We start from the raw sequence: 20,109 nt of genomic DNA, 5'->3' as shown, positions 1-20,109 counted from the left end.
TGGGCTGATCTTCGTCTGCAGACGGTGTCAAATCCTCTTCATCCCAGCGGGAATAGGGCAACATCTCCGGTTCTGAGTATAGATCCACTGCTGGTGGCTCCGGAGTCAGCTCCTCAGCTTCCTGGCCTCCTCTCCCCCTTAGTTCTTCTTGGCACTCCTTTGGTGGCAGTGCTGGGGATGGGCTTTCTTCAGCTGGTCTGGGCGGTGGACTCTCTGGCGCGGCTGCAGGGGTTGCCTTAGGGGTGTGCGGAGGGAGCATGTATCGGTCCACCATCTCCTGTGGGAACTTGGCCTCCAGGTCAGCCTTCAGCTGCCAGTATGCGGAGTCTTCACCTATCAGGGATTTCCTAGCAGGGACCTCTTTGGACTGGGGAGCGGTGTCTGCTCTGGCCTTGCAGGCCGGGGTAAATGGTGATGCAATCTCTTTGCGGGCCGCGCCCTGTATGGCGGCGGCCTGGTCTTGGCGGGCCGCGCCCGGCATGGCGGCGGCCTGGTCTTGGCGGGCCGCGCCCTGTTTGGCGGCGGCCTGGTCTTGGCGGGCCGCACCCTGTATGGCGGCGGCCTGGTCTTGGCGGGCCGCGCCCTGTATGGCGGCGGCCTGGTCTTGGCGGGCCGCGCCCTGTATGGCGGCGGCCTGGATCGGCGTCGCAGCTGCGATGGGATCTGTGCAGGCTGGGCTGGGCGTCGCTGCAGGGACCGGGTCTTGGTGGGCCGAGCAGGGCATCGCTGCGGCGGTCGGGGCTTGGCGGGCCGAGCAGGGCATCGCTGCGGCGGCCGGGGCTTGACGGGCCGAGCAGGGCATCGCTGCGGCGGCCGGGGCTTGGCGGGCCGAGCAGGGCATCGCTGCGGCGGCCGGGGCTTGACGGGCCGAGCAGGGCATCGCTGCGGCGGCCTGGGCTTGGCGGGCCGCGCCCTGTATGGCGGCGGCCTGGATCGGCGTCGCCGCGCCGGGCGCCTCTTCAGGGACCGCGGGCGTGGCAGCAGGGGTCGGGGCATCCGGGCCGGCAGGGGTAATACTGGACTCACCCATCGGTGGCAGCATCGGGGTCTGCGTCATCGCCGTCCTGTCTGGCACTCGGCGCGCGGCTCTCCTTTCATAGGCCCGAACCGCCGCGGTCATCTCCAGCATTTCCATTCGTTCTTCCCGGATCTGCTCCACAACCCGGGTCTCCAGTCGGTCGCAGAACTGGGCCAGCTCCCGATACCACCAGGCAGCGGAGCCCGGTTCTGGATTTCTGCGGTCAGACGCCATTTCTTCTGCGCCCTCTTCTGCACGACTCTCCAGCTGTGGACTCGCCGTTGCCTCTGATAGCAAGCTGCTCAATTTCTGCTCTGCCTCTTTCAGCAGCTCCTCTCCCAGCAGCAGGCTTGTGGCTCTCTTTCCTTCCCGCCGTCTCTGGACGTTTCCACTCTCATAGCTGGCAAGGTCAGAACTCTGCAGGGGATCTCTGGGTAGCCACGCCTCTTCGTGGGCGGTAACTTCTTCCAGCGCGGGCTGCTGTTGTTCTTCAGCGCGCTTTTCATGGTGGCAATATGGCGGCGCTTCCAATTTTTCAAGCGGACCGCCTAGGCACATGGTCACCTGTCTGAACAGGTCTAGTCCTTATCCTGTTCGTGACGCCAGATGTGAAGCCCCGCAGGTGTTGTGTCGGTGTCGGTGCATTACCTTCAGGGACTCCACGTTGCTGGATCTCCGTCACTGGTAGGAAATCTTCTTGTTTGATCGTGACGCCACTCTCAGTATTGCGGCCAGTAGGGACCGCCACTGCAGGTTGAGGGTCGCCTGGGGCTGATGGTGTGTGCAGTTAGATGTAGTAGCCTCCTGAGAGTGAGGCAAGCCCCAGGGCCCTGTGTAGGTTTGTAGTACCACAAGTCGCAGAATGACCACACAGGCAGGATGTCTTTCAGGGTTTTTACTCACTTCAGGTGGCAGGGTGAGTAACCCGGGCGTAGCTGAGATGAACCAGGTGGGAACCAGGTATCCTTCAGGCTGACTTTATGAGGGTGACTACTGACTCGCCTTCCTTAGCCCTTGGTGGTTTGGGGTGACCCCGACTTTGAGTCCCTATGGGGGTCACCCAGGGAAGATGCTGCAGCCTCTCTCCCCTTCGTTCGCCGTATGCTTGTTCCCCGGACCAGGCCACTCCAGCCTCTTGCCTCCTATGACCTATGGGCCCTCACTGCGGTTACGTGGCTGCGGCTTTTGTAATGTTGTGGTGTGGGCTTTAAGAGCCCCACACCGGCAGGTTTAGCAGAAGAAAGCTGGATCTATCTTCGCTTCGGGATCTGCCGCCCGGTTGGGCCTGGTGCTCTCTAGCAGTCTCCTTACTTCCCACTCCGTGCACTCTCTAGCTGAAGCTGGCTTTCAGGCAGCACTCCTAGTTGACCGTTCTCCCCCGTCTGTAGCCACTGCGCGGGCGCTGTTAGACAGCAACAGCCCCACAGGTCTGCTCCTCACTGAGCCCTATGGAGTTCTGCTCTAACTGACTCACTTCTGGGACCTTCACTGCCGCTGCTGTCTGAGCTTCACTTTCCTGCTGCTCACTCCTCCACACTCTGCTGCAGACTCCCGACTGTTTGCTCCTCCTTCTCTTTTCCCTTTGTGCCTGCCTACGCCACCTAGCAACCAGACTCTCCACCACACCCCCTGAGAGGAGATGGAGGCTTTTGGCCCCCTCCACTATTCCAGTGAAGGTCAAGGCTTTGCCCCCTCCTGGGATCCCCAGGGGTCCTCTCATGGGTACATGTGTGAGACCTGATCACTATGCGCCTGTGTTCCACACCCCAGTCAGCCTTCTGGATTACCTGTATTGTACTGTCCCCAGCATGGGTGCAGTACTCAGTGGTGCCTGACCAGGTCAGGGGCGCCACACACTCCTTGTATTGTATATGGCCAATTAATAACTGTTTCAAGTAGAGATGAGCAAATCTGTAAAGGTTCACCAATGTCAAATTTGGTACAAGCTTTAGCTTTTTCGTTCGGGCTCGGTAACCTTGAGCACTTTCCCCAAAAGTCAGTAATATTTTTTTTTTTTTTCATTTTCTGCCCCTGAACACTGGCCGCGTTTCCAAAAATTATTTTGTGATAGCATTTTCTGCGTTTGTATAGGATTGTGATGCTGTTTGATGTGGGGATGTGTAAAATCAGTGGAGAAGGTGGACACTCTGGACCAGGAGAAGACTTTTGGTGTGCAGCGCCATTTTTTAATTGTTTTTGTTAACTGTATTTGTGGATGTTGCTGCAGCCAATCATGGCGCAGCAAAACTCGACAAGGTTCAGACACAAGGGCTTCTGTGAATGGCTGCCTAAGTCACATGTCCGTGTGCATATAAATTGCAGACAACTTGTGTATGTGCCATTTTGTGAATGTTACTTGTTACGGAAGGTGCGACCGCTGGTGCTTCCACTGGTGCTGCTAGACAATTAGCTTAGCTAGGGGTTTAATGTTAGGTAGTTGAGATAGGAGAGCGATAGTTTAGAATAGGGACATGCAGTGTAAGGAAAGATGTGTGTGTGTGTGTGTGTGTGTGTGTGTGTGCACCATAAATCGGCACATTTCATGATAGAAATAGGGATTGGTACTTGTAGTGCCTGCTAAAGAGTTGCCAGTGAAACAAGTAAATAGCTATTGCTACGTATTACTGCCTGCTCATAAGTATGCAAACACATTTATAGGTATTGCAAGTTAGCAGGGCCTGATCTAAAAAGTTGCTAGGGAAGTATGTAAAAAGTGTTTCTTGCCAATTTTAAATGCCTTCTGAAAATTACACAAACACATTTATAAGTAGTGCTAGTTAGCCATGCGTGGCCTGAAAAGTTGCTAGGGAAGTATCTGAAAAGTTGTTCTTGCCAATTTTAATTGCCTGCTGAAAATTATGTAAACACATTTGTTGGTAATGCTAGTTAGGCTGCTTTCACACATCCGTTTTTTGTACTGCGGCTCAATCCGGCTCAAAAACATATGCAACGGAAGCGGCGAAAAGAACGGATCCGTTGCATACGTTTTTCCATGCAGCCCGTCTGTTTTTTTACTTTTTTTGCGGCTTGATACTGAGCATGCGCATCCGGCGTCCATAGGCTTGCATCGTAAATTGCGCCGCATCACGCCGGATGCGGTTTTTCGTCACACAAAAAAACATGCCAGGCAACATTCCATCCGGCCGCCGCAGGGGCTAAATATGCTGCATCCGGCAAAAACTGGATGCAACGCAAGGCCATGCGGCACAATACGGCGCTAATGCAAGTCTATGCGGAAAAAACGCAACCGGCGACAAAAAAAAACGGTTGCGTTTTTTCTGCAAAGCGCTGTGTTGTGCCGCTCAGCAAAAACCGGAGGTGTGAAAGCAGCCTTAGCCGTGCGTGGCCTGAAAAGTTGCTAGAGAAGTATGTAAAAAAACTTTTCTTGCCAATTTTAATTGCCTGCTACAAAATTATGTAAACACATTTATAGGTAGTGCTAGTTAGCCGTGCGTGGCCTGGGAAGTATCTGAAAAGAGATTCTTGCCAATTTTGATTGCCTGCTGAAAATTACACAAACATATTTATAGGTATTGTTAGTTAACAGTGCGTGGCCTAAAAAGTTACTAGGAAAGTATGTAAAAAGTGGTTCCTGCCAAATTTAATTGCCTGCTCAAAATTATGCAAATACATTTATGGGTATTGCTATTAGCCATACGTGGCGTAAAATGTTGCTAGGGAAGTATGTAAAAAGGGGTTCTTGCCAATTTTAATTGCCTGCTCAAAATTACATATATTCATTTATAGGTATTGCTAGTTAGATGTGACTGGGCTGCTGTAAATTTTCTAGGCAACTAGCTAAAAAGTTGTTCTTGGCAATTTTAATTGAATGCTCATGTCACATGCGGGGGCTCCGGCCACGGCCAGTGGGGAGCTACTCGAGATGCTTGGATCCGGGATCGTGGCTGTGGCTTGAGTGGCAGCCGGATCTGGGGCTCTTGCACCCGATGGTTGGTGACACCGCCGCTGCCTTTTTATGGGGCGCCCGGGGCTGATGGAGTGGGGCAGCAGGATGGTATCCCCTCCACGGGTAGGGGAGGTGTTGTCCCAAGGCCCAGGTGTAGGTAGAGTGCAGTGCTGGGGCGCCGTCTGTAGGCTGGACTGGATGACACCAGTGTACTCACTGTTGTTGAATAAACCACACAAAGTCCAAGTAGTAAACCAAATGCCAGATACCGGTAGCCTCCGGAGGGGTGTGCTCGGGTCCCACACACCGGTTGACAGGACAGGGGCCCTTCCTCCTGCACTTTTGTGTTTCTGTCTTGTATGTTGAGTAGTCTGCATGAAACGGGAAAAGTCCCCTCCCGGTGTCTTTGCTGTGGGAGCTGTTTCCCGCGAGATCTGACCCTTGGGATTTTTGCAGGCACTTGCAGACGCCCTATCCCCCGCATTGGGCTTCCGTCTCGCTCTATCTGGGCTCACTCGTGGGACAAGATCTGGAATCTTGTCCCCTGCTGGCTAATCGACAAGGTGCTTGCAGCTGTCCTCGCCCTGGGGTCCAGGTACCCAGACTGTGCATGGCCTCCGAACCGGATTCCCGCTGTTGGCACCGGCGAGCTACAACCCTGCCCCGGTCCACTTAAGGTCTCCCGTGACCGGATCTCCGTCGCCTGTGGCCCTGCTCTTCCGTCTGCCACCTAGTCAGCTCAGGAAGTCCAGTAGTCCGGGAGCTACAACCTCCGACAACCACTTCACTCCTATCACTTCCTCTATTTCAGCTTGTCTGCTGTGTTTCCTCCCCTGACACCTCAGGACCCATAAGTGGGCGTCACCAGCTGCCTGGCCCCGTCCACTGGTGTGTTCCTATTGTCCTGGGGGGATGACTAGGCTTTGTGGCTGTTGTATGTACCTGTGTGTGGGGTTGTGTTGGTAAGGCCAAGGAGGATAGAGGCCTGCACCTGGAAGATTTGTGCAGTCTCTGTGACAACCTGGTTTTGCCAGGGCGTCACACTCAAAATTCCGCAGTGAAAAACATTTATAGGTATTGAAAATAATTACACCGTGTGCAGAATTATTAGGCAAGTTGTATTTTAGACGATTTTTTGTATTATTGATCAACAATTATGTTCTCAATCAACCCAAAAGATTCATAAATATCAAAGCTTAATAGTTTTGGAAGTTGGAGTGTTTTTTTTTTAGATTTGGCTATTTTAGGAGGATATCTATTTGTGCAGGTAACTATTACTATGCAGAATTATTAGGCAACTTAATAAAAACCAAATATATTCCCATCTCACTTGTTTATTTTCACCAGGTAAACCAATATAACTGCACAAAATTTAGAAATAAACATTTCTGACATGCAAAAACAAAACCCCCAAAAATTAGTGACCAATATAGCCACCTTTCTTTATGATGACCCTCAACAGCCTACCATCCATAGATTCTGTCAGTTGCTTGATCTGTTTACGATCAACATTGCGTGCACTGTTCTGAGAGATTTACTGTTTTCTCTCTCTGTAGATCTTACATTTTATGAGGGACCACAGGTTCTCTATGGGGTTCAGATGAAGTGAACAAGGGGGCCATGTCATTATTTTTTCATCTTTTACACTTTTACTGGCTAGCCACTCTGTGGGGTAGTTGGGTGCATGTGATGGAGCATTATCCTGCATGAAAATCATGTTTTTTTTTAACAATACTGACTTCTTCCTGTACCACTGTTTGAAGAAGTTGTCTTTCAGAAAGTGGCAGTAAGTCTGGGAGTTGAGCTTCACTCCATCCTCAACCCGAAAAGGTCCCACAAGTTCATGTTTGATGATTCCAGCCCATACCAGTACCCCACCTCCACCTTGCTGGCATCTGAGTCGGAGTGGAGCTCTCTGCCCTTAACTGATCCAGCCTCTGGCCCATCCATCTGGCCCATCAGGAGTCACTCTCATTTTATCAGTCCATAAAACCTTTGAAAAATCAGTCTTAAGATATTTCTATGGCACACCTTGTGCTTTTTGATACTCCAGTAATGTTGCAGCTCTGAAATATGGGCAAACTGGTGGCAAATGACATCTTGGCAGCTTCACGCTTGATTTTCCTCAATTCATGGGCAGTTATTTTGTGCCTTTTTTGTCCAACACGCTTCTTGCGACCCTGTTGGCTATTTGCCATGAAACGCTTGATTGTTCAGTGATCATGCTTGAAAAGTTTGGCAATTTCAAGACTGCTGCATCCCTCTGCAAGACTTCTCACAATTTTGGACTTTTCAGAGCCCGTCAAATCTCTCTTCTGACCCATTATGGCAAAGGAAAGGAAGTTGCCTAATAATTTCAGCATACCTTATATAGGGTGTTGATTTCATTATACCACACCCCTCCTCATTACAGAGATGAACATCACCTGATTTACTTAATAGGTAGTTGGCTCTCAATCCTATACAGCTTGGAGTAGGACAACATGTATAAAAATTATAATGTGGGCAAAATACTCATTTGCCTAATAATCCTGCACAGTGTAGTGCCTGCTGAAAATTTGTTAATGAACAAGCTAAAAATGTCTTCTGGCACTTTTACATGTCAGCTCCAAATTACACAGTGAAACGCATTTGTAGGTAGTGGTACTTTTTTACAGTTGAAGTAGGTGCTGGGGTCGGCCGGCCCCTGTACCCCCAGGCCCAGGGAGATCATGACCTCTGCGACCACAATCGTTACGCCCTTGCCACCACCTCAGTAAGATACTGAGATAGTGGCATACATAGATGATACTGTTTGTTCTTGGTCTGGACTGGTACACAAATAAATTTATGTGATTTTCATATTTATTATGCAAAAGATTGACATAACTTTGTACATATACTGATTATATTGATTCAAGAAAGACTGATGCGCTCTATAAAAACATTTTATACTCCAACAAATAAAAATAAGAAACTCACAAACTGAATTGACGTGTCAGCTTCTTTAATCTTGGTGGTCTAACTTCTTGCTTGCTTGAAGATGATCCTGTGGATTGTGTGCTCTCGGTACGCAAAGACGCTGGACTTCTATACAGAAAAAAATGTGGCTATTTAAAAAGGTTTTTTTAAGATATATATATATATATATATATATATATATATATATATACTGTATATATAAAAAAATATTAAAGTAGCAAACATCAGGATTACATTTTTTAAACATGCTTAACAATTCCTTTAACTCATTAACAGTTAACATTAACAGTTACTAATGATTAGCAAATATACTTGCCATTATTCGTTACTCGCACAAATATTATAATATTTACAATATCTGTTACTTATCGAGTATTTTGCTCTTCACCTCGTGAGTTTTGAGACCCCTCCGAGCATGTTTGGGGCCTGATTTTCAGCCACTAAACATGCTTGAATTGCTTGCTAATTACAGTAATGCCATAGCTACCTTTGCTACTGCCATTACTGTGATTGGGAGACGTAGTGAATAAAAAATACTTCCAGTTATTAAAGCCGGAGAATTTACGCACCAAATTTCCCTGTCACACTACTTGATGGTCCACTCATTAACTGTTATGAATATGCACTGCTTCCCCCGCCCACCCACTGTGCTGGCATCTGTGATTGGTTGAATTCCTGCTTTCCCCACCCACCCTCTCTACTGGTGTCTGTGATTGGTGGTGTGTAAAAATAAATAGTTGATAAAAATTACATAGGGTCCCCCCTATATTGATACCCAGCACAGATAAACCCGATGGCTACAGGCTGTGTATCAAAATACAAGGGGTTAAATGCAGCTTTTTTTAAATAATTTTTAAAAAACGCCATGCGGTCCCCCCAATTTTGACACCCAGCCAAGAAAAAGCAGCTGGAGGCTGGTATTCTCAGGCTGGAGAGACCCATGGTTATTAGGATCCCCCCAGCCTAAATATAGCAGCCCACAGCTGTCTCACAATTGTTGCATCCTTTAGATGTGACAATTCTGGTGCTTTACACTGCTCATCCTGATGTGACACCTGCCTGGAGCCAGGTACTCAGGATCGGTGAAACAGGTAAATAGAGGCAACCGCCCACAATGCAGGAACCTGGACCCCACAATCCTTTAACCCCTATACAGGGATTTGGAATTACAACAGGAACCAGGTGATAGCTGCCTGCGGAAGATTGCAGTCCTGAGAAGAGCAGCAACTAGGCAGGGTCAAATCCAGAAGGTAAAACAGGGACAAAAATTGTCAGGTGGGAGAGTGGTCAGATATCAAGTTAAGGGTCAAAACCAGAACAAGCAGTGAAGTACAGAAACGGCAGGCAGAAGAGTGGTCGGGTAAACAAGCTAAGGGTCAAAACCGGAGCTAACAGTAAAGTACAGGAACGGCAGGTAGAAGAGTGGTAAGGTAATCAAGCTATGGTCAATATATATGGGAATGCAAACAAACAGCAAGGCACCAGAGAAAAGCAGGGATTTACAGGACTATAGCACCTGCCAGCAGAAGGGAGAAAGCATAAGAGGGGTGTGGTGCCTTCCCATGGGCCCCAGCTGAAAGGTAGCTACTCAGGCGGAAGGCAGACACCACCACAGTCAACCAGTGGTACTGCAGGTCCTAGTGAAACCCAGCCTAATAGATGAGCGGAGCCTGCACCCAGCAGAGCCACTGACTGCTCCCCCATCCCGAGCGCCGCCCACAGTGGTGACGCAGCGGCGTCTGGTGATTGAAGCAGAAGTCGACTCCGGTGGAGACGTGACACCTGATTGTCCTGGATTGATGGCAATCAAGATAATATAAGGAGTTATAAAAGGATTTGTCAAAAAATCACAGCTGTCATGAAGTCTGAGGTTAGTAATGGGGAGGGGTCTATTAGACTCCGCTTACTAACCCTGCAAGTCAAAAGAAATAAACACAAGCACACAAAAATCCTTTATTTTAAATAAAAAAAATCACACCCTCTTTCACCAATTTATTAACCCCAAAAACAACCCCGCAGGTCCGACGTAATCCACACAGGGTCCAATGATGAGCCTGGCTCTGCTACAACCAGAAGCTGCAGTGATGGAAAATGTAACCATGCACTGCAGCTCCTGGGACACACTGAGGGCAGCAGGGGACCCGACTGTGAGAAGCAGTGGTGTCAATCAGCTCACTGGATTGCTGCACTGCCAGATTGTGGAATATGGTTGCACAGCATTTCGGTAGTCTGGCAGTCAGGTCTCCAGAGTTCACACTCAGTGGGAGTTGAACACACTGATCTTAATGAAAGTGGAACCAGCTGTCAGATTGCCGGACTGTCAAATTGTGAGACATGGCCGCATGGCAATCCAGCAGTATGTTCCACTTTCACTGAGGGCAGCGGGGAATCCTAAGTATGAACTTTGATGACCTGACAGCAGTATTAAACTATGTCCACACATTGAGTATTTGGTTGCAGACATTTCTGCATCAAATCTGCATCTCTTGGGAAAAAAAAGCACAAAAACCGAATGCATTTTTGATGTGATTTTGGTGTGTTTTTTGCCAGGAGATCCAAATTTGGTGCAGACATGTTTGCAACCAAATAATAAATGTGTGCACATGGTGTAATCCTGTAATCTGGCATTGTGTTTAATGACTTCACCTGAGATCAGGTCACTGAGTTCAATAAATTCATCTCAGGTCAGTTCACCTGAGGTCACAGCAGGTGTACTGTTGCTGTTGTGTACTAAGCAGTGACCTCAAGTGAAGTCATTGAACTTAATGTCAAATTACCTTATTAGGAAATGTGTGCACATTGATTTTTTGGGTGCAGACATTTCTGCACGAAATCTACATCTCCTGGTAAAAAATGCACTGAAACCACATGAGGTTTTTTTTATGTGATTTTGGTGTGTTTTTCAACCAGGAGATGCAGTTTGGTGCAGAAATGTCTGCAACCAAATACTCAGTGTGCACACATTGTCTAATCTGGTAATCTGGCATTGAGTTCCATGACATCACCTGAGGTGAGGTCACGGAGGTCAATGAGTTCACCAGAAGTGAGGTCACTGAGTTTATTGCGTTCACCTCAGCTCAGTTCACTTGTGGTCACCGCTGGGGTCATTGAAAGTCATTGAACTCAGTGCTGAATTACCAGATTAGGCAATGAGTGAACATTGAGTATTTGGTTGCAGACATTGTTGCAGCAAGTTTGCATATCTTGGCAGAAAAATGCACCAAAACAGCATAAAAAATGCACACAGTTTTAGTGTGTTTTTTTGCCAGGAGATGCAGATTTTGTACAGAAATGTCTGCAACCAAATACTTAATTTGCCCACATTGACTAATCTGGTAATTCGATATTGAGTTCAATGACTTTACCTGAGGTGAACTCACTGAGTTCAATGAGTTCACCTCAGATCATTTCATCTACTGTCACAGCTGTGGTACCATGGGCACTGCTAGCTGTGATAGCAGGTCAACTTAGTGACATCACTGCTCACAGCTGTGGCTCAGTCAGTGTGTTCCTGATGCCGCAGTGAGCGCTCACATTTTCTAATGTGACCACGCACTGCAACCTCAGATGTAGCAAAGCCAGGATCATCATGGGACCTCGTGTGGATTATGTCGGACCTGTGGGAGTGTTTTGGGGGTTAATGAATCGGTGAAAGAAGGTGTTTGCTTGTTGTTGTTTTTTTTCATTTTAAAATTAAGGATTTTTTTGTGTTTGTGTTTATTTCTTTTTGCTTACAAGTTTATTAATAGAAATCTAATAGATTGATAACAGCTTGATGACAGCTGTGATATTTCAAAAAAATCACAGCTGTCATTCACCCCTTATATTATCGGAATTACCACCACACCAGGGCAATCGGGATGAGCCGAGTAAAGCGCTGGAATTGTTGCATCTAATTGATGTGACAGTTTTGGGGTTCTGCGAGCTGCTATTTTTAGGCTGGGGAGTCCCAATAACCATGAGCCTCCCCAGACTGAGAATACCACCCCCAGCTGTCTGCTTTATCTTGGCTGGGTATCAAAATTTGGGGTGATTGCATGCCTTTTTTTAAAATATTTTTTTAAATAATTTTTAAAAAAAGCTGCCTGGGGTCCCTCATATTTTAATACACACCCAAGATAACCCACACAGTTGGGGGCTGCAGCCTGTAGCCATCTACTTAATCTATGCTAGGTATCAATCTACAGCGGTCACCATGTCATTTTTTCTAATTATTAATTTCTTTTTACACTCCATGCCTTGCCCCAGACAACTACTGTGAGTGCAAACAATCACAGATGCCGGTTCGTTGACAGTCTGAATACAGCCAATAACAGATGCTGCCACAGAAGGTGAGCAGAGGAAGTAGTGAATATGTATGAGATCTAATGATCGGACCAGGAAGCAGTGTGACAGCTTCGAGAATCTCAATAGGTGTAATATTCCTGATTTAATCCCCAGAAAACTCTGACAACAATATTCCCAGAAACCAAAATGTGAGTCAGAAATGCAACCAGGCATCTTCTCCATGCTGTTCCCATTCAGTTTCAACACTTTTTCATCCATTAGAGAATTTTTACAGCACTCCCAGACCCACTTCCAAGGTCCTCCAGAAAATTATTAGAGTATCCCATTGACTTGCATTGAGTTCATATTTGGTACGAATACATGAATAATAGAAATTATTTGGCTCAAATAATTTAAACCCAAATATTTGCTCAACTCTATTAATTCCATACATGTATGTGATTGCGGGGGTGACCACATGTGGTGAGATTTCAGGATCCAAATTCTCTCCTCATATGTCTCATGCTAGCTGCGTTACATAGCTGACATGTGTGTGTAACAGCTGCGATAAGAGCTGAGCTTAGATGGCTGCTGTTAACCTGTTAAATACTGCCAATCTTTGTCAGTGGTATTCAAAATGGAATAGTCTCTGGTGCTCAAGTGCAATGACTTTCATTAGTGCCTGTGATGTGTTTGCAGGGCACCGATGGGATACCTTGGCAGTCATGGACTTAAAAAAGACTCTTGTTGCTGTCTTCTTGGTACTTGTGGGAAGCTCAAATGAAGGCTGCAGCCCCCATCTGTCTCCTTTACCTTGGCTGGTTATCAAAATAAAGGGAATCCTTTCTTTTTTTTTTAATTATTTATTTAAATAATTAACAAAAAAAAATGGCATGGAGTCCCCCCTATTTTTGATAGCTAGCCAAGGTAAAGCAGACAGTTTGGGGTTGGTATTATCAGACTGGGAAGGCTCATGGTTATTTGGCCCTTCCCAGCCTAAAAATCGCAGCCTGCAGAAGGCCAGAAAGTGGAGCATTCATTAGATGCATCAATTCTAGTGCTTTGTCGGCCTCTTCCCAATTGCCCGAGTGCGGAAGCAATCGTGGTAATTCTTTTTGGGTTGACGTGACAGTGGCATCAAGCCCAGGGGTTAGTAATGGATATGCTTCTATTAGACAACCCCATTACTAACCCAGTAAGTGTACAGTTAAAACACACACATAGGAAAAAAATATTTTATTTGAATAAAGACTCCCCTTCCTTGTTCCCCAATTTGTTAATTAAAAATAAATATTTGAAGTTCTAATGTAATCTAATGGTGTAATGTCACACAGCACCCATCAAATCCCACAGAGCCTCGTTCTGTGAATGTTCTGAAAACAAGGCTCCATAGGTCACTTGTGGTGTGCGGCAGCCATGGAATTTCTCATGCCCAGTAATGCCCATTTTACCATAAAGTGTACTGGAAAATGGAGAAAAAAAATCCATGTTTTTTTGTTTTTTGTTTACCATGTTCACTACATGATAAAACTGACCTGGAAGTATGATTCTCCAGGTCAGTATGAATTCATAGATATAAAACATTATATAGGTAAAAAAAAAACAATAAGAACCCTCAAAGATTCAAATAAAAGGGGATAGTGACAGATTTCTAATATAAAATATATTTTTTTATTAATTTTTAACATTAAAAATATCATGTACAGAATAAATATAAAAAGTAAATGCTGGACCGGATCAATTTCCCAAATGTTAGCAGCGGATTATCAGGTTTTATAAAGTGCCTAGTGCAGTGACCATATTCTAGTAGTAAAAGTTGTATATAATCTAGATATTTATACTGGTAAAGGTAATCCCCAGGCTTAAAAAATGCCAAAAAGGTATAAATAAATCCAAAGTGTATAAATCATTATCGGGGCACTATACCTTAAGATGGTCATGAGTCCTGTATAGTGCTGGGGTTCAGCGGTATATAGGACTTGTGACCATCTTAAGGTATAGTGCCCCGATAATTATTTATACACTTTGGATTTATTTATACTTTTTTGCCATTTTTTTTAAGCCTGGGGATTACCTTTATCGGTATAAATATCTAGGTCATACACAACTTTTACTACTAGAATATGGCCACTGCACTAGGCACTTTATAAAACCTAATAATCAGTGGATAACATTTGGGAAATTGATCCGGTCCAGCATTTACTTTTTATATTTATTCTGTACATGATATTTTTAAAGTTTAAAATTAATAAAAATGTATATTTTATATTATAAATCTGTGACTATCCCTTTTTATTTGAATCTTTGAGAGTTCTTATTGTTTTTTTATTACCTATATGAATTTATTATAGTGGCATTATATGGAATATTTTCATTATTCATCAGATATAAAAGATTGTATAGTTTTTTTTTACTATTTAAATAATGAAAAAAAATCTGAAATTTGTCCCCCCAAAAATTGTGCATTTGTTGCCATTTTCAAGGCGTGAAACGTTCTAATTTTTCGTGATCTAGGGCTAAGGGAGGGCATATTTTTTTGTGTCCCAAGCTGACGTTTTAATTATACCATTTTATTGTAGATGTAATGTGTGTGTGAGTTTGTGTGAGTGTGTGTGTGAGTGTGTGTGTGTGTATGTGTGTGTGTGTGTGTGTGCATGCAATGTGTGTGCCTGTTAGTGCAATGTTGTGGTGACCAAAAAAACGTAACTTTGGTGTTTTTTAATTTTTTTTCAGCAACGCAGTTTACTGATCGGATTAATTTCATATTTTGATAGATCGAGCATTTCTAAAAGTGGCAATAGCAAAGATCTGTATTTTATTATTATTATTATTATTATTATTATTGTTTTAATTTCAATGGGGCAAAAGAGGGGTGATTTCAACTTTTGTTGTTTTTTATGTTTTACATATTTTTTTAAAACGTTTTTACTTTTTATTAGTTTTACTAGGAAATTGAAGCTGGCACTGTCCAATTGCTTGTGCTGTACAGAGTCATACTGATGCACAGCTCTGTACAGCACAAATGCTGATCTCCTCTGAATGATGGCGCAGCCCAGAGAACTTTACATTTCTCACTCTTTCAGTTGAGAAGGCTACTAAAATGGTGCAATACCAAAAGGCCATAGTTGCAGAATTAGTTAAAAAAATTCCATCTGGCAATGCTGGCGGCAGTTGCACAACCAAGGCGTAGAGAGGAGGGAGACACACAATAGGAAAAACAGAGCCAGGATAACACTGTCGAAAGTCTGGGACAGTTTCATTACACAACCTCATCGCCCAGGATCTGCTGTGTAGGATACTCTGATAAGGAGGGAAAAGTTTGGGCAGATATTGATGCATTACATAGCTGACCGTAGCACATTCCTCCGTGATTCCATTGTGCCATACAACTATTGAGTATACTGACAGGCTGATTCTTATCAAAATTAACAAAGTGTGGATTAGCCCAGAGTTTTCAACCCCACCGGCTTACAGCAGCCCGACCTAAAGTCAATTAAAATGTTCCTTTTATTGCAGTATATTCCCATGCACAGCTTCACCCCCCCCCTCCAATGTTGTACTCCTCTTCCTCCTCATTCACTATATCAACAGGATCATGATACCAACCTCGCTATAACGTTTCCAAAATTGTATATGATAGCATAATAGACCTTTAGATCATTTTTAAAGGCCTACCTCAAAAAACTTCATACATACTGTATGCATATGCTTGCCAGGTATTGGAGTCAGCAATTGAGTGTTTTCAAAATGTTCTTTTGTACATCTATTGCTGCCTGTTTTGCCATTCCTCCTGCTCATTTTAGCTAGGCCTCGCACTGCCTGCATCTCCTTTGGCAGTTTTGTAGTCAATAAGTAAACCCTTTACCGCAGATCATGGTTTTCACTTTCATGACCAGGCCATTTTGTACAATTCTTACCAGTGTCACTTTGACAGGTTATAATTGTTGGAATGCTTCAACGGATCCCGATGATTCTGAGAAAGTTTTTTTGCGACATATTGTGCTTCATGATAGAGGTAAATTTATGACAATATTTTTTGCATTTATTTGTGAAAATATAAGAAATGTTTCAATTTTCAAACTTTTCATTTTTAGGTATTTATGTTACACAAAATAGTAAATAATTAATATTTTACATATGTCTACTTTACATAAGTGCAATTTTTGAAACACAATTCTTGTTAGGAAGGTAGAAGGGTTCAAAGATTATCAGCAATTTCTAAGTATTCCAACAAAATTTACAAAATCATTTTTTTTAGATACCACATCACATTTGAACTGACTTTGAGAGGCCTAGGTGACAGAAAATGCCCAAAAATGTCACTATTCTAAACACTGCACCGCTCAAAATGCTCAAAACCACACCCAAGAAGTTTATTAACCTTTTACATGTTTCACAGGAACTAAAGGTGGCTTTACACGCAAAGACATCGGTAACTAGATGTCGTTGGGGTCACGGAATTCGTGACGCACATCCGGACTCGTTAGCGACATTGTTGCATGTGTAACGCAGGAACGACTGTTAACGATCAAAATTACTCACCTAATTGTTGATCGTTGACACGTCTTTCTAATCCCAAATATCATTGCTGTAGCAGGACGCAGGTTGTTCGTCGTTCCTCCGGCAGCACACATCACTATGTGTGACACCGCAGGAACGAGGAACAATATCGTACCTGCGGCCGCCAGCAATGAGGAAGGAAGGAGGTGGGCGGGATATTCCGGCCGTTCATCTCCGCCCTCCGCTTCTATTGGGCGGCCGCTTAGTGACGCCACTGTGACGCCGAACGAATCTCCCTCTTAAAGGAGAGATTGTTCGGCGGCCACAGTGACGTCGGTGAAGAGGTAATTGCGTGTGAAGCTGCCATAGAGATATTGTTAGCTACGGCAGCGATCACCCCATGACGTGCCACCGACGTGGGCGGGTGCTATCGCTCGCGACATCGCTAGCAATGTCGCAGCGTGTAAAGCCCGCTTAAAGCAATATGGAAGGAAAAAATACAAATTTTACTTTTCTCACTAAAATGTTACTTTAGCCCCAAATTATGTATTTTCACAAGCATAACAAGAGAAAATGCACCATACAATTTGTTGTGCAATATCTTCTGAGTATACAGATACCCCACATTTGGTGGAAACCTACTGTTTGGGTACTTGGCAGGGCTCAAAAGGAAAGGAGAGAAATTTGAATTTTTGAATGCAAAATTAGCTGGAATCCTTAGCGAACGCCATGTCATGTTTTTAGAGCCCCTGAGGTGCCAGAACAGTATAACTCCACCACAAGTAACCCCATTTTGGAAATTAGACACCTCAAGGAATTTATCTAGATGTTTGGTGAGCACCTTGAACCTACAGGTGCATCACAGAATTTTATAACGTTGAGCCGTGAAAATGAAAAAATACTTTTTTAACCACAAAAGTGTTGCTTTAACCCAATTTTTTTCCACTTCACAAGGATAACTGGAGAAAATGCACTATACTGTTTGTATGTCAATTCCCCATATGTGGTTAAAACCTACTTTTGAGGCACAGTGCAAAGTGAAGAAAGGAAGGAGCGACATTTTTAAATCAGATTTAGTTGGAATGGTTTGCGGGTGCCATGTCACATTGGCAAAGTCCATGAGCTGCCTAAACGGTGGTGCACCCCCACAAGTGACTGGAAACTAGAGCTATCAAGAAATGTATCTAAATATTTGTTGAGCACCTTGAACTCCAAGGTACTTGGAATTTTATATCGTTGAGCCGTGAAAATAAAAAAAATACATTTTTGACCACAAAAATGTTGCTTTAACCCCAAATTTATAATTTTCACTAGGGTCACAAGATAGTTGACCTTTCAATTTGTTGTGCAAATTCTCCTTAGTATGTGAATATCCCATGTGTGGTAAAATAAAATAATTTTGAGGCACAGTGCAAAGTGAAGAAGGGAAGGAGCGCCATATTTGACCTCAGATTTAGTTGGAATGGTTTGCAGCTGCCATGTATTGTAATTGGAGAGCCCTTGAGGTGCCAGAACAGCAGAAACAGCCCACAAGTGACCCTATTTTACAAATTGCACCCCTTTTATGAATCGTGTAGGGGTGCAGTGAGCATATTGACACTACAAGTGTGTCACAAATGTTAAACTATTGGGCGGTGAACAAAAAATAATTACTTTTTTTACCACAGATTTCCAATTTTTACAAGGATAATAGGTAAAAAGGCTCCATAATAAGTTACACAATTTCTCCTGAATGTGGCAATACTCTACATGTGACTGTACAGTACTATTTGGCTGCACCACAGGGCTCGGGAGGGAAGGATCGCCATTTGATTTTTGGAGCACAGATTTTCCTAGACTAGTTTGCAGACTCCATTTACAGAGCCCATAAGTACCAGAACAAAATAAACCCACTCAAGTGACCACATTATGAAAACTACACCCATCTGGGGATTCATCCATGTGTAGTGATGAGTTGACTAAGGGGTATTTACATGCTGCAACATCGCTAGCAATTGCTAGCGTTGTCGAGCACGATAGCACCCGCCCCTGTCGTACGGCTGATATGTGGTGATCGCTGCCGTAGCGAATATTATCGCTACGGCAGCGTCACATGCACATACCTGTTCAGTGACGTCGCTGTGACTGCCGTACAATCCCTCCCTTAAGGGGGAGCTGCGTTCGGCGTCACCGCCACATCACCGCCACATCACCGCGACGTCACTAAGCGGCCGGCCAATAGAAGCGGAGGGGCGGAGATGAGCGGGACATAACTTCCCGCCCACCTCCTTCCTTCCCCATTGCTGGTGGATGGAGGCAAGGAGATGTTCGTCGCTCCTGCGGTGTCACACATAGCAATGTGTGATGCCGCAGGAACGAGGAACAACATTGCTACTTACCTGACAACGATTTTTTGTTATTAAACGACCTCTCCAAAACAAACGATTTTTGTCTTTTTTTGCGATCGTTTTAGGTCGCTCCAGCCTGTCACACGCTGCAACGTCACTAACGGCGCCAGATGTGCGTCACAAACACCTTGACCCCAACGACATCGCTTGAGCGATGTCGCAGCATGTAAAGTACCCCTTAGTCTCTGGAAAACACCCATGGAGTCAAATGCAGTGAATGTTGCAGAATTAAAAAATTGCAAATAAGCCCTTATCATGCTCAGTACATTGTTGTGACTGAACATAATGCCCAGCTCGTCCTTCTACAGACCTGCACCTTGTAAATTAAAAGGGCTCACCTCACTACAGTAATGCCAAACATGTGGACGCTAACTGTGGTTTAGGCACATTGTGGGGCTCAAAACTGAGAAGAGCATTTGAATTTGGTAGCATAGATTTTGCTGGATTTCTTTGTTGAGGCAGGAGCCATAGCGTTTTTCCAGAGCCTTTGTGTTACCAGTAACATGGAAGCCCCCTATATTTCCATTACAAACGACGGACCTCAGTTGCGACTTGTGTTTTTTTGGGTTGAGTTTAATGCTATTTTGTGGTGAATTGGGTACAGGACATTATGGATCATGTCATATTCATGTTATGCTTTATGCTAGGCACTTACATCATGGTTTCCATCTACATCTCTGAAATACGTGATTCAGGGGAAACCCAAGACGGATCCATTCACTAATGAGGCAGCCGAGTTGTTCCAAACTCTGTTTGTCTTCAGTTCGGCAGTGTCTGTCTTTTCAAAGGTGAACAAAACTGTTGATGACTGCACTTTTTGTGCACGTCGAAAAAGACGTGTGAAGAGATGAACACCGCCACACAACAGGCCAGACAGGAGTTCAAAATGAGTCCCTCCGCCTTATTATAGTGAATCTTCTATTGAGAATTTTGTCTGAATCACGTTTTTCACATGTAATACTCAGTGTAAGTGCTCAGCATAGAGCACAGAATAAATATGACCAGTGCCATACTGCAATCTTTGCATTGTAGATTGCCTGCCGAGAGATGCAGAAATGGTGCAGGAATAT

At 44.8% G+C, this 20,109-nt stretch overlaps 1 protein-coding gene across 1 annotated transcript in view; it reads right to left on the bottom strand.

The window, feature by feature from the left end:
* Positions 1–20,109, bottom strand: part of LOC142243911 (band 4.1-like protein 4B) — a 321,122-nt gene that overhangs the window by 167,404 nt on the left and 133,609 nt on the right. The window contains exon 4 of the mRNA XM_075316107.1: positions 7,887–7,994. Within this exon, the coding sequence (XP_075172222.1) occupies positions 7,887–7,994 (108 nt within the window). The remainder of the gene's footprint in view (positions 1–7,886; positions 7,995–20,109) is intronic.

Source organism: Anomaloglossus baeobatrachus, chromosome 6 (assembly GCF_048569485.1).
Source record: "Anomaloglossus baeobatrachus isolate aAnoBae1 chromosome 6, aAnoBae1.hap1, whole genome shotgun sequence".
In the NCBI taxonomy this organism is placed as follows: domain Eukaryota; kingdom Metazoa; phylum Chordata; class Amphibia; order Anura; family Aromobatidae; genus Anomaloglossus; species Anomaloglossus baeobatrachus.
The sequence above is the reverse complement of the archived record's forward strand: the minus strand, read 5'-3'. Positions and strand labels throughout refer to the sequence as shown.